Below are 12,408 nucleotides of genomic sequence, written 5' to 3'. Positions count from 1 at the left end.
ACTGCAGGGTTACCTGGCACCTGGATAACCTCCATTCTGTCCAGCAGGGCGGGTGGGATTGTAGCTGTAGTATTGGCTGTAGCTATGAAAAGCACTTGGGACAGGTCAAAGGCTACGTTTAGGTAGTGATCGGTGAAACTGTGATTTTGTTCTGGATCCAAGACCTCAACAAGAATGAACACAAAAGTCACACAATTGTTCAATCAGAAGTAAACAAAATAAGCATATTTTTATTATATTTCATTTGGATCTATCAAATCTGACTTTACAGTAATAAAATACATTATGGGTATCACTAAATGCTGGCCTTGCTGGGAGTACTCTGACTACATGTCACATCACATGTACAGTTCAAAAAGTCACTTTCCCATGAGTTGTTCCTTACCCTTTTCTAGAGGTGCTGCAGCATTTCTCCAGCCATTAAATACTTTCCCTAAGCTGCATCTCCATGACCGTTCACACATGGTAGAGTGGCCCTTCAAGGACTCACAGCAACCTTGGAAAAACAGCCCATGTGGTCCCACGGAACAAGGAGAATTCTCCCAAGTAATCCCTGACTCCAATCCTCCCCTGCTGCTGGCAGCTTGTCTTACTTGAAGCTTACTTCTTACTCTCAACACCAGCCTGTGAGATCTCTTTTGTGAGACCAAGGGGAAGAACACAATCCCAGCCTTACCTGCTGTCACAAAATCACCTGCCCCACTCTTTCTGCTTTGTCCAGCCTTTATTACTAAAGGAGGAATACAAATTCTTATTGTCCATGACATCCCAGGCAAGCTCTGACCCTTGGCGAGCCCTGGCCTTCCCAACACAATCATTTTTCTTTTTGTTTCAAAAAGGAGACAAACTGAACAAGCACTGCAGAACAAAAACACACAGTCTGACCAACCTCAAAAATTTACTGAACAAGTAGAACTAGGGCTTCAAGAACTGTGTTGTCTTCCTATTGCTTTTAGTACAACTTATGTGGGCAAATGCAACACTTGCCTAGATTTAAGATTAGGTGACAAATATTCAATACATATGTGGAACATGAGGGTCCTGAGATGCTGCCTTGTAGATTTTTTTAATAGTGCCACAAATGGGAAGTTCATTGTACACAGCAATGTACTCCTGGCTTCTATATCACCTGTGAAGCACCTTTGCTTCACATCCCCTTGAAGCACAGCCACACTCTTCCTTCCCAAATGATGAATGATCAGTGCTACACACCCACACGAATAATTCTCATGTCACAAATAATGGGACCCATGCATCTCCTGAGAAACAGCACTCCACTGTCAAAATAACTTATTTGCCTACACCCAAATGAATGCACACAACCTGAATTATAGCCAAGAACAGTGCTGATAATTAAAAATCAACAACTGAATTTCAAGATTTCTTCGATAGTTATAAAAGAAACAATTCTGAATTTTCATTACTCTTAAATTCTCCACAGGCTTTGAAAAGTGAAAAAAAATATTTTGAAAAAAATTATGATCAGAACAAACTTTAAAAATTATTCTACTACAGAATGCCAGAATCACAGTTGACTTTCCCAAAAAAACAGAATAAATTTGGATTTTGAAGTGCTACACAGATTTAAGAGCAGTTACACATTCCCCTTAATAGTGAAATCTTAAAACACACTGAAGCATATGCTTCAATTCTGAACCTAGGGCTGGAACTCAATGAATACCATTGTGCACTGGCTCTAAGCTATTCAAAAGCTTTTCTCACCCTCTTCAGCAAAAAGCTGCTGTCATTTACTCCCTTCTTTACAAAAAAAGGCAAAGTATCCTGACAAGCCAAGTCCACTGATGCATAATTCAGAGATGTGCCTTACCTCAGCCAGCCCCGATCCAGCCCTAAACTACAGGGAGACACAACAGCAGGCAGGGAATGCACAGCAGCTACAAACTGACTTCAAAACAAGCAGGTCTTTACCAAATATTAGTTTCCCACTCAAAGTCTACCCTTGCAATTTTTTCTGAACTGTTTTAAACAGCTAATCCTAATTCAACTTACTCATTTTTTTATATACTGATATTTCCACAGAATTCTAGTCTATCAGCTGAAGTGTTTGCAAGTAATTCCAAAGCTGCTGAAAAACAATGTATTCTGACAGACCAAACTGGCATTTTGACACATTTATTTACATGCATGTTTCTTTCTCCTTCTAGTCTGCAACTAGAAATCCTTATGAACCCTGCTAAGTGCCAAGCTGGTGATTAAAGTGTTATTTACAAAGATATACAAAATATTGCTGCTGTACTCAAATGCAAAAAATACTATTCAATAAAGATAAAGGAAACTGTAATCCAAACCAACTTGGATTATATCTAAAAATGTGAATTATCTGAGATTTTTTTACAAGGGCTGGAGAGCCTCTGGACTCATAATTCTTTGTCATGGTAACTGTTTTTTAGAATAAGATACAAACCAATGTCTTGCCTATGTATTTCAAACAGACTGTCCAAAGCAAATAGAACTGTTCTTCAGTTAGGTATCTCTGCTGAAGTTCAAGTTCAAAAGTTTTCCAAGATATTCAACTAATACAGAAATATGAAGTACAAAAGGAACATTCAGTGCACAAAATATCTTGGCTAATTTATGACAGATAGCTGACATGCATACAAAGGCTTCTCTGTAACAGCTTTTTATTACCACAAAATCCAGAATAAGTTCCATGAACATTTAATTGCCTGGCTACGCTCCTGGTCTAATTTCCCTGCATACAAATAGTCACTATCAGGCACTTGGATCCACTTCTGTTTTCTTCTCTTTTTAACAGAGGTCATCTAAATTTAGACTAAAGTATTCCTTTGTTAATGAACAGTAACTGGAAATAGGAAGACATTCTGTCTTGCTGAAGCAACAGCTCTGCAGAAGCATTAGAACTAAACACATATCCAGCAATTAGAAAGCACCAAGCTTTGCTCCCAAGCTCACAGGGATGGCAATTTTCTTCCTGAATATGCCCCGTTGTGGACAGCAAGAATTTAACACACCTACACATTAAGGAATAAAGGATGTGCTTTTCATACTTAATGATGGCACTACCAGACAGGCAGCAGTGTGAACAGCAAATGCAGCAGTTAGGTGACCACTGACTATTGTCTGCTCTCCAGCATAACAGCCACCTTTGCTCGCTCCAGATGGACTTTCCAACCACATAAACCACGAGAAGCAGATGAAAATGTAGCAATTATGTCCAGCCATGAGCTGTCCATTAGAAGAGGCAAAGCACCTGCTTCAGGATGTTTAGCCAGCAGTAGATAGATATAAAGATCTCGCAGGGGAGCAGCCCAGCCATGGTTAATAGAGCAATTATTTCTCCAGATGCAACTAATGGGCAATTAGCAGGGCTTACATAAACCCTGCAGCCCAGGCAGGCAGTGGGAAGTGAACCTTATGAGGCTCAGCTGCAAAAATCCATGACAGGAGCAGAGCATCCCTGAGAATGTGGTTTTAAAAGATGGAAAAACAGACACATCTCAAAGCAGCAACGAAGTACCCAGAATTCAAACACGACCAATTAAACAAGTATTAATTAAATTTGTTTGTCTTCACAAACAGCACAATAGAAAACCACAATTGCTCTCAACTGAAGGGCAGGGAATGAAAAAAAAATTATAAAACCCAGCAAAGGTTGATTAAAATTGCCAATATTAATATACAGATCTAGATTAATGATTGGAACACTCTTTCCAAGAAATCCCAAATCATTGTGTCTGCATAGCAAACAACAGCCAGCTAAACAGAAAAATTTTATTTTCAGGTATGTTTATCCATCCATTGACTAGAATTAAGACAGCTTAGTTCAAGTATTTAAAAGACAAATGACAGGAGAGGTATCAGCAAACTCAGAAACAGAGAGCATTACACTTTCAGCAAAGTGTAAATAAAATCCCCCAGAGGAATACTACAAGGAATAATGTATTTATTACACTTCCCTGCTTGTTTTCTTTGTACTTTGAGGCCCTTCATGAACCCTGAAAAAGTGTACTACACACTTGAGAAATGCACAGGTAAAGGACCTGTAACTGTCATTTTTGAAAGCTAAAGAAGTGAAGCCATGCTATTTTCTAGCACATTTAAATTATTACTAGTTCGTGTTAACAGGCAAAGATCAAAACAGAGCTCTCAAACCACAGCCTGTTCATACACCCATTTTCAAAGAACTCGTTGGCCTTGTCAAAACAGTAATTTTCCACTATCTAGCAGGAAGAAAATAATGACGTTTTTAGGAAGTCAATTGACACTTCATTTGCAGAATGTCATACAGCATCCAGATGAGCTCATGACACCTTAATTTAAGTAGCATTTTTCATATTTAAATCACTGCATTAAGCACTGTCAGTCAAGAGAGTCATTAGACTGACTCTGTAGGCAAATACTCTCAGAACCACTTTCACCCCCACCTGCTAAAGCTACCACACCTCAGGTCTGACAACTGAGACGCTTCTAGGATTATGCCCTAAGTCACTTCTGTGAATGCGAGTCAGGCTAGCTCAAAAACTGTGGGTATTTTTTACTAATGCTTCTCCTTTTGACTGAAACAGGTACAGAACCATGCCAGAAGCAGTGCAGCTGCAACAGTGGGAACATGGCAGTCCCTAGGGCCAGAGACAACACAAAAAAGAAGGCAGAGTGTAGAACTACAGCAGTACAAGGAATCTCTAAGCATGCACAATACTAAAACCATCACGTGCATTAGTGCTGCATCTGCAGCCTCAACAATTCAGCCTGGCCCAGCCCTGCTGGGCCAGCACCTCTCTCATTCTCCCCTTTGCCATCCATGCTGGTACAGGACAATGGACTCAGCCTTCTTTCTGCCCAGGGAAAGGCAACGCCTTGTCTCTTCCCCACACCTGAGGACATGCTCCTTCCTCTCTCCAGCAAACTGCTAGAATAAAAGCACTGAATATGTACAAACCAGTGGAAAAAGGAATTGTAATGGGATATCATGTCACACTGCAGAAAATGGGTACTGGGATGTTCTGACAGCTCCTTACTGCTGTCTGCTACATGATACATGAAGCTTGCAAGGCACAGGTCTCAATTCATCTTCCTCATGATCACTCCAGTTCTGGCTTCCTGAAAGCCCAACTAACCTAATTAATAACATCTCAACACTTGATGTGATTTACAAAATATTCCAACAGTATCTCATTCACCAAAGTCATCAATTGTATGTCCAGAATGTTATTTGTGTCTTTAAGCAAATCAACTTTAACAACTCTAAAACTTTTGTGATAAAATAACTGTAATACGTGCTTCAAAATTAGATTAATTCATATCTGAGTCCCAGAAGTTCAGAAAAATTGCACTCATGGAAAACCTGACTCTCATGGAAAGCTAACACTCATCACACAATAATCAGCCAAACACTCATCACACCATAATCAGTCAAGGAGTGGGAATCTGTGACTTACATGAAAAATCTAAGTTCAGAAACTTAATTACAACACTAATTAAAGAAATGCTCCTAAAAGAACATGAAGCTAGTCCATATTATGCACTGGGTAAACTGCTTAGCTCCACAGTACAAGCTGGTACCATCAGGAGCTTCAAAAATACATTAAAGTTATTCCAAGAAAGAAAGGGAAACTTGAAGAAGTCTATTTACTGTCTAGATCCTCTACAGTTCTTTCTTAGCTAACAACATTTGATCATTAAAAATCAGTATCGTGAAGTGCCCCAAATAAGTGACGTTTAGGGCTTGAACACTATTTAAATACAGAAAACACCCCAAAATCTATCCTTGTGTTCAAGTACAGCTCACTGAGATTTCTATGTTACTTAGCTTATGCTTATGCAACAGCATCTGCATTGTGCCCAAGGAACTGACAGAAACCCACCCATGTCAGAACTCAGCAGCTGATCTCTGAATAACAGAGCTGGCACTCCCAGGCCTTCTTTTGTCCAGTGAATCTTCCAAGTTCAGTTTAATTCTTTCAAAATTCAAATTAAACAATGCTTGCAGTTTAACACCTCTTACCTCAAGCAAGGCTGCTGCAGGATCCCCCTGCAAGCTCTTTGCCAGCTTATCCACCTCATCCAAGAGGAAAACAGGATTGTTCACCCCCACAGTCTTCAGCCCATTGATGATCCTGCCAGGCATGCTGCCCACATAGGTGCGCCTGGAAAGGAAAGGAGATGGGGAAAGAGTGTGGTGACACGGGGAGCAGGAGGAGTGACATCAAAAATATCATAAATAAAACTCCATGCAAAATAGAAGAACAAGGAGCACTGCAACAATTCTTGTTTTTTGCAAAAATCTGTGAAATACTTGATAAAAATATGGAATATACATGGAGCTAATACAAGCAATTGTAGCAGCAGATGAAAATTTGAGTTCCATGGTAAACTAGCTGGTCTGCAAAGATAGTAATTTGCATTAAAGTGTATCCAAACTTTACAACTTGTGGACATCTTAACATGTTCCAGTACCATCCTCATACAGTAAGAACAAGAAGAAGCAGATTTGGGAACCTCATTGATAAAACATTTTCATAATTCCAATGCTGGGATTTTGTCATCACAACAGAGTTCACACAGCATGTTACAAAAGAGAGCAAAATTCCAATTATGCTGAACTGCCAATGTCCCCTTGACAGCACGGTTTAATAAACACCCACCAAAAAGAACTGTATTTACTGTCATTTCAATATAAAATGAAAAGATGAACACTGCAATGAAAAAAATACAAGTTTGAATTTATTTAGCAAATCAGTAAAGTATTTTTTCCACATCACACACAGAGCACAACTACATTTTACAGATGCATATAACACTTGTTTGCTGCAATTATCACACTTGTTTCTGCTTGTGCCATAACTACTCAAAATACTGTAATTAAAAGCATGAAATTCTAAGAAGAAAGAGATACATGAAGTGCTGAATTACAGTATCTAGCTCATGACCCTCACAAAGCCGACAACAAGAACACGCCTGCTTTGCCATATGATCTGGTTTATTACTGTCCAAAATAAACAGGATGACATTTACAAAGATGAAATCAAAAAAACTACGGGACTAATTTAAAAAAATACTAGAGATGACTTTAAAAATATAAAGATCCCCAAAAAAAACCAACAAAAACAGAACCCAAACCACACAGCAATGATGTCAGTTCTATGTAACATTTAACCACTGATGAAACAAATTGCAGTAAATAAAATTTAATTTTAATTTAATTCTAGATCTGAGAAAAAATAAAAAGTTTTAAGATCTTCTAAATAGCCAGCAATGCAAGAGAAATTCAGTTTGCCTGTTACCACCTTCCTGAAGCAGCTGCTAAAGACTGAAGCAGCCAGCAGGCAACAGTTCCTCACTTCAGTGCTTTTGTGTTGTCTTAATGTGCAGCAAGGGAGCGGATTGCTCTCACGGAGGGTGTGCTGTGGAACGTTCATTACAGATCAGGGCTCTGCATGGGGAGCTATTACACAGCCAGCCTGCCTCCTCCTCCTCCATCTGCACACCCACAGCCCTGCCAAGACAGGGAAAGCATTCTATAGAGTGCAATCAGAAAATGAGGAGACTGAATCAGAGCTGGAGTTCACAGAAGTGAATCACTTACCAGTGTAAATAAATGTGTCAGTGTAGCAGTTTCTTTGGTTCTGGGAGATTTGGATTTTTTCAGTTATGGGGTTGGATTTTTTTCTTTTTGTGGTTTTGGGTCTTGTTTGGTGGTGGTAGTTTTGTTCTTCTCTGGGTTGTTTTTACCACAAGGTGATCACTGCACTAGAGAATAATTTTTTATGCTTCAGAGACAATGGAGCCCAACTGTTTCAGTATTTTGCTTATGGTAGTAGTAGGGTAACATAATTAGGTAAACATCAAACATTCTTTGTTCTTGCTTGCTACATTATACTCAAGTGCATGCTTTAAAACATTACACTTTATAATGCATGTTTGTGTTTTAGGACCAGTTTTACTTGGTCCTTTTGAATCCTAGTAAGATTTGAGCTATCCAGGTTCCATTGAGTTTTAAGGAAGAGGCTGGTTTATAAACTAAATGAAGGCAAACAGATGCAATTGGCTAAATCTGTAGTACCTCTTCATTTACTAGAGATGGACCAATACCTATTTTATTATACTAATAATCAAATGCTTGAGATGTCCAAAGTTATTAGGGGAACACATCTCAACAAAAGAATCCTTGGTAAGGCGGGCCCTGCAGGTATTTACATATAAAACCAGCCAGAATATATTAAAATTACAAGCAGATATGGCCATTTATCTGTCTGGCTGTTAACCTTTGCCTTGTAAGATGTGAAACTAAATGCTAAAGTTTAGGAACACTATCACTGAATGTGATGCTGATTTCATTATTTTTGTTAGGGTTGGAAGGAGGTTAAACAATATCCTACATTGCTCTGCTCATTTTTTGATGCAGTTTCTTTCCCTGCATTAAACCCAGAGGACAGTCAGCTTTCCCCACTCAAAACAGGAAGCACAGAGCAGGTTTCCTACTCACCTCACTTGGGTAGCAACACTTAAAAAACCCAACCCCTTGAGAGCTCCAGGTCTGCAACTTAGAAATCTCTTTATAAAGTTTTAGATCAATGAAAAAGTACCTTTAAACAAAACCTTAGACTGGTATAGTATGTCATCAGGCACTCTGTATCCTAAAAAATGCAAGAAAAACAGCATGGAAATCCAACCTTCTTGGTTCTCCCAAAGTAAACTGGGAAAGCCTAGGAAATAGAACCCTAAAAGTAGTGGTAGTATTATTGAAAGAAAGAAACAGGACTCACTTTCTTCACAGTGATCTCAAGACAAATAGTTTCAAATAAATTTTAACTGCAGGACTAGAAAGGTTAACACCACTGTTTCTGAATGTCCTTGCACAAGGTCACAGCCTTTTTGGTTTTTTTGGGGTTTTTTGTTGTGCAAGGCCAGAGATTGCATCCACTCAAGGGCTTTACAAATCCACCTCTGCTTTGTACTTGTCGAACAAAGCTCATTCCTCTCATGGGTGAAGCTGTTTGAAGCTGGCTTTTTCTGGTGCAACAAGGCCTGTGCAGGGAAGTTCTGCCAGCACAGCTGTCCTGCTGAGGAATCCCACCTCTCCTCAAACAGGTGCACCTAAACAAGACTTCAGCAAAGGCCTAAGCCAGAAGTGAGCTGTCCAAGCTTTTCAAACTGTAAAGCAGTGGTAGTATAGGAAGGAGTGCTTCACATGAAAGTGAGAAAGAAGAGCTTCACACTTACCTCACCAGCACCACTATAAATGAATGCCACAATTACATCTTTCCTTTTCAGAAATAGAAAAACAGACAACAGAGAAGATCATACATTTCCTGTGTGATACAAAACATCAATACCCAGGAGATTTTAAAAGAGCTTCTTGGAAAAAAGTTCTAAGTCATCCTTCAGAGTGGTTTGTGTTTTTTTTATTTTTTTTTTAATACAAGTAAACAATAAATGTAAACCAACATACTTGAACATATGGTATAAATGAGTGATAAATGCAGACAACAGCTGAAGGATGTCTGATCAAGGAGCTCTGGTTTTGTACCAAGAGGCTGATTTCGTTTTGGGAAGGCAGAACAATACTTGTTTCTCTTCACTCAATCAGTGAAGGACTGCCAAGCTCCAGGTGCAGGCACACGATCCCCAGTGTACCGGCCCAACCTGGGCAGTTCCAATGCCCACGTTTACACATCAGGTGGGACAGCACAGTTACTGAGACACCACGGCCCACCCTGCTGCTCTCCAAGAGCTCTGTCTGCTGAATCTCTCGGTCTGCACCTTTCACCGAAGTGGCCCAAGGGAATGCTATTTCAGGCACTGTTTGCTTGCCAGTCAAGCTGAAACAGTTCCTTTTCAGTGTTCTAGTACATTTTTCTACATGTTCAGTACATCAGTAAGCACATACAGTACTGTTCTCCTGCAATGTTAATGGAATTCTTAACTTAAGCCCCAAAGCCTAATAAGGAGCTTTTAGGAGAAAAACAATGTTTTCTAAGGTGTAATATTAGAAAATCAGCCTGCTCCACAGTGAAACCCAGAAAACAACAGTCTGTGTCTCCTCCACTTCCAGATCACCTCCCTCTGACTGCCACCAGACTGCCAACATGGATTCACCTGACTGGGAGCAATTTGAAGGATTTATTCACACAGGAGGACATTACAGAGCTCTACACAAAAGCTGTAGTTCTAATCGGATTAAATCTTATTCTGAGAAGGAAGAAAACAAAACAAAGCAGAATTTAAAATCCAGTATGCAACAGGTGGGTTTGATTTTAGTTATAAAAAACTGGAAAAAGCAGTTGGCTACAAAGGACTCCTAGTACCAACTGCTCTAAAGTTCATTTTTAAAATATACACTTGCTTGTTGAACAGTAACCACACAATAATCTTGCTAATTCTAGATTACATTTCCCTTTGCTGGTGAAAAATAAAATCTCTTAGCAAATATTTCCGATTGGCTAATTTCATACACTTTTTAATATGAAATTTGTAACAGTTAGCCTCTAACATGAATTAATAACTTAATAATGCCCTCAGAAATGTGTGACAGCCACAAACAGCTGAATTAAAAAGCTTTTTAGAGGCTCTCTCGTATGACTCTCCCTCTCTTTACTCTTTATGATGTCTAAGCACAAGATAGGAAGTTTGACTTTTGTTTATAATGTCAAGCTCAAGATGTGGTTTCCCTGTTACAAGGGACTGAGTCCTGCTCTGCTCTGGAAAAGTTACTTTTCATAAAGCTGAGTATTCCACAGCCTCTAGCGGCTTCACTTCGAATAGCACATGGTATCGAGTCACATTTTAAGTTGTTTTTAGGACATTCTATTTTAGGCATATCCTACCGAGAGTAGCTGCATAGCCACTGGGCAAAATTAACTGTTAGATGGTATCAAAAAAATAACTGATAGCTTTAATTCACTGTATTCACCTACTGCTGTAAGGAGAAATTTTATTCAATAACATGACTTAAAAAAGAAAACCTGACTAAAATTCATTATTCCAGATTTCCTACACTGTATGCAATAAGCATAAAATATGTGTAATGGAAACAAAAATGCTGCACTGATGCTTGGCAGTTACCTATCTCTACTGCTCACTCATTATGCTTCCAGGTGCAAGGATTGAGGAATGGACTAATACAAATTTAAAAGACTAAGTAATAGATACATAAAGAGCCCAACATCAAAAACAGTCCTAGGGACTGCCATCCAAAAATCTCCTTCAAAACCTGCCAGCTTAGGTGTTCTTGCATGAATCTCCTTTCGAAATAGGAAAACAGTGCACAAACAAGTCCATTGCTGTCCTCTAGCAACTTTCATGTATCACTCCAAGTTTCCTCTTGTCTTTCAGCAGCAAACATGGTTATGAAGGAAAGTATTGCTACCGTAGGTTATACTGGATAATTAAATCTTTACACCTCTCATAAAAAGCAGAAAAATCAAGACTTTGCATTAAACTTTCTACAGAATTTTACTTCAAAGTGCTAGAATAACTGAAGATGAAATCCACTCCCTATGAAAATAAAGGGCAGCAGCAGAAGGAAAGAATAAAGGCTGTACCACAACACAAAACATCCATTCCCATTAAAATTCTCTCCGAAGCAGCAGCACTGAATACCAAGGAAAATCAATAAATACCATTGTTTCATAGAAGTAAAATTTCTCTGTATTGGCTGAACAGTGAAAATAATCAATACATTCTGCAAAGAAAAAACTGCAATTATGAAAAGAAGAAGTAATTACCTGTGGCCTCGAATATCAGACTGATCACAGACGCCTCCTAAAGCAATTCTGTGGAATTCTCTACCCAAAGTTTTTGCAATTGATCTTCCAACACTGGTTTTACCAACTCCTGGGGGGCCCACAAAACAAAGAATGGGTCCCTTGAGGTTGTTCTTAAGCTGTCGCACAGCCAAGTACTCCAAAACTCTCTTCTTCAACTTCTCCATGGCATAATGGTCATTGTCCAACACAATGCGAGCTGCACGGATTTCCAGGCGATCTGGCATCGACAACAGCACAGAGATCAGCACAAAATGAAACAACTTAAAATGTGAACAACTGATCCTACAGTAGAAACAGATACCTTCATCAGGGCAATCCCCCAACTCACATATATTTCAGACAATGCTTTTCTAGAACAAAGGTATAAAAAGTTTTCTTTAATTTCCTTTTTTAATAAAGAAATTTGACCTTAGCTAGACAGATTATACTACTGAAAATGACACAGTACTGATAATGACACCCAAGGCTAAAATAATTACAATGATTTTCCATTTCTGTATTCATGTGTGTTTTTATTCACTGCAGCTACAGAGTTCAAAGTAGCAATCACATGGGTCACACTCCCAAACTTTGCTTAAAGTAAAAACACCAAACTTCACATGACACAGCATAATTTTAAAAGATCAAAGAGCAACTCCCACCAAAAAAACATTCTGTT

At 39.0% G+C, this 12,408-nt stretch overlaps 1 protein-coding gene across 1 annotated transcript in view; it reads right to left on the bottom strand.

The window, feature by feature from the left end:
• LONP2 (lon peptidase 2, peroxisomal) overlaps positions 1 to 12,408 on the bottom strand; it is a 37,717-nt gene that overhangs the window by 19,851 nt on the left and 5,458 nt on the right. Inside the window, exons 7-9 of the mRNA XM_053987216.1 lie at positions 11,709 to 11,967; positions 5,987 to 6,128; positions 14 to 164 (exon numbers count right to left, since the gene is read on the bottom strand). Coding sequence (XP_053843191.1) covers positions 14 to 164; positions 5,987 to 6,128; positions 11,709 to 11,967 — 552 coding nt within the window. The remainder of the gene's footprint in view (positions 1 to 13; positions 165 to 5,986; positions 6,129 to 11,708; positions 11,968 to 12,408) is intronic.

Source organism: Vidua macroura, chromosome 11, assembly GCF_024509145.1.
Source record: "Vidua macroura isolate BioBank_ID:100142 chromosome 11, ASM2450914v1, whole genome shotgun sequence".
Taxonomy (NCBI): Eukaryota; Metazoa; Chordata; class Aves; order Passeriformes; family Viduidae; genus Vidua; species Vidua macroura.
Note: the sequence above shows the minus strand (reverse complement) of the source record. Positions and strands in the feature narration are given on the sequence as shown.